This window comes from Cannabis sativa, chromosome 8 (genome assembly GCF_029168945.1).
Source record: "Cannabis sativa cultivar Pink pepper isolate KNU-18-1 chromosome 8, ASM2916894v1, whole genome shotgun sequence".
NCBI lineage: Eukaryota > Viridiplantae > Streptophyta > Magnoliopsida > Rosales > Cannabaceae > Cannabis > Cannabis sativa.
Window position 1 is genome coordinate 8,518,822 of NC_083608.1, and position 1,347 is coordinate 8,520,168.

General features: G+C 39.2%; 1 protein-coding gene across 1 annotated transcript; it reads right to left on the reverse strand.

The window, feature by feature from the left end:
• Window positions 1–349: 349 nt before the first annotated feature.
• LOC133030378 (uncharacterized) lies at window positions 350–820 on the reverse strand. The gene has a single exon (XM_061103111.1). The coding sequence runs from the start codon at window positions 818–820 to the stop codon at window positions 350–352; it is 471 nt and encodes a 156-aa protein (XP_060959094.1).
• Between the last annotated feature and the right edge of the window lie 527 nt (window positions 821–1,347).

The window sequence follows — 1,347 nt, forward strand, 5'->3', positions numbered from 1 at the left end:
ACGGTGGCGAAAGGAGCGGCGACGCTTGGGGGGTGAGGTCGCTGGCACCTAGAGTTCCGTTTTGTCCGGCGTGTGGGGTCGGGTGGTGGCCGGAGGTTGGTCATCGGAGTGTGGTGGTGATGGTGGTTTGTGGGTTTTATTTTGGGTTTGTGTTTGAAGAGAGAGAAAATGATAGAGATGGATAGAGAGAGAGAGAGAGGGACAACAACACTGTTTTCTGCATATATAAAAAATATATATATTTTTTTTTATATACATATATATTATATTATATTTATTTTATTATATATATAAGTCAAACTGAGTCTTCACATTCTACCCCCCTTAGAGAAATTTCGTCCCGAAATTTTTAAAGCACAACCTTAAGTTGAAAATTAAACAAGTGAGGATACTTCATATACATCTCGGACTCTATCTCCCAAGTAGCCTCGTCTTCCCTATGGTTTTTCCATAAGACCTTGACTACTAGAATCTCTCTGTTCCTTAACACTTTTAACTCTCTCTCCAAGATTTTGACAGGTTGTTCTTCATAAGTCACATCTTCCTGAAGAGGGATAGCCTCATACTCAATAACATGTGACGGATCTGGAGTATACTTCCTCAACATAGACACATGGAACACATTATGAACATGTCCCAATTGTCCTGGTAAGTTTAATCGGTAAGCGACCTCCCCAATCCTCTCGATAACCTCAAAAGGTCCAATATACCTCGGGGCTAGCTTACCCTTCACTCCAAATCTCGTTACACCACGCATAGGAGTAACTTTCAAGAAGACATAATTACCAACATGGAAAGTCCTCAGGGAGATAAACTCCATTGTTTTAACATTGATCCCCAAGATTAAATGCCCTAATACAGTGAAGGACTTTAGACCTATAGCATGTTGCAACGTAATTTATAAAATTGCTACAAAGCTAATATGTTATAGGCTAAAGACTGTGTTACCAAGTTTCATAGCACAAAATCAAGGGGGTTCTGTGCATGGGAGGTATATTGGACACAACATCATGATTTGTCAAGATCTCATCAAGCATTATGGAAGGAAAGCCAAGAAAGCCAACTTCATGATCAAGTTAGACCTACAAAAAGCATATGATACAATTGAATGGGGTTTCATTGAGGAGATATTAGAAGTTTTTAATTTCCTAACTCAGTTCACACAGTTGGTTTTAAGGTGCATAACAACTCCAAATTCTCTCTAATGTTTAATGGAGAGATGCATGGTTTTTTTTTTTTTGCATCAAAGAGGGGACTAAGACAAGGTGATCCCATGTCCCCTCTCATATTTGTGCTAGGAATAGAATATTTGACCAGGATAATGAAGAAAGTTGGTACCAAGGCAGA

Coding starts and splice junctions, on each gene's coding strand:
- LOC133030378 (XM_061103111.1), bottom strand. CDS start 820: ATGGAGTTTATCTCCCTGAGGACTTTCCATGTTGGTAATTATGTCTTC.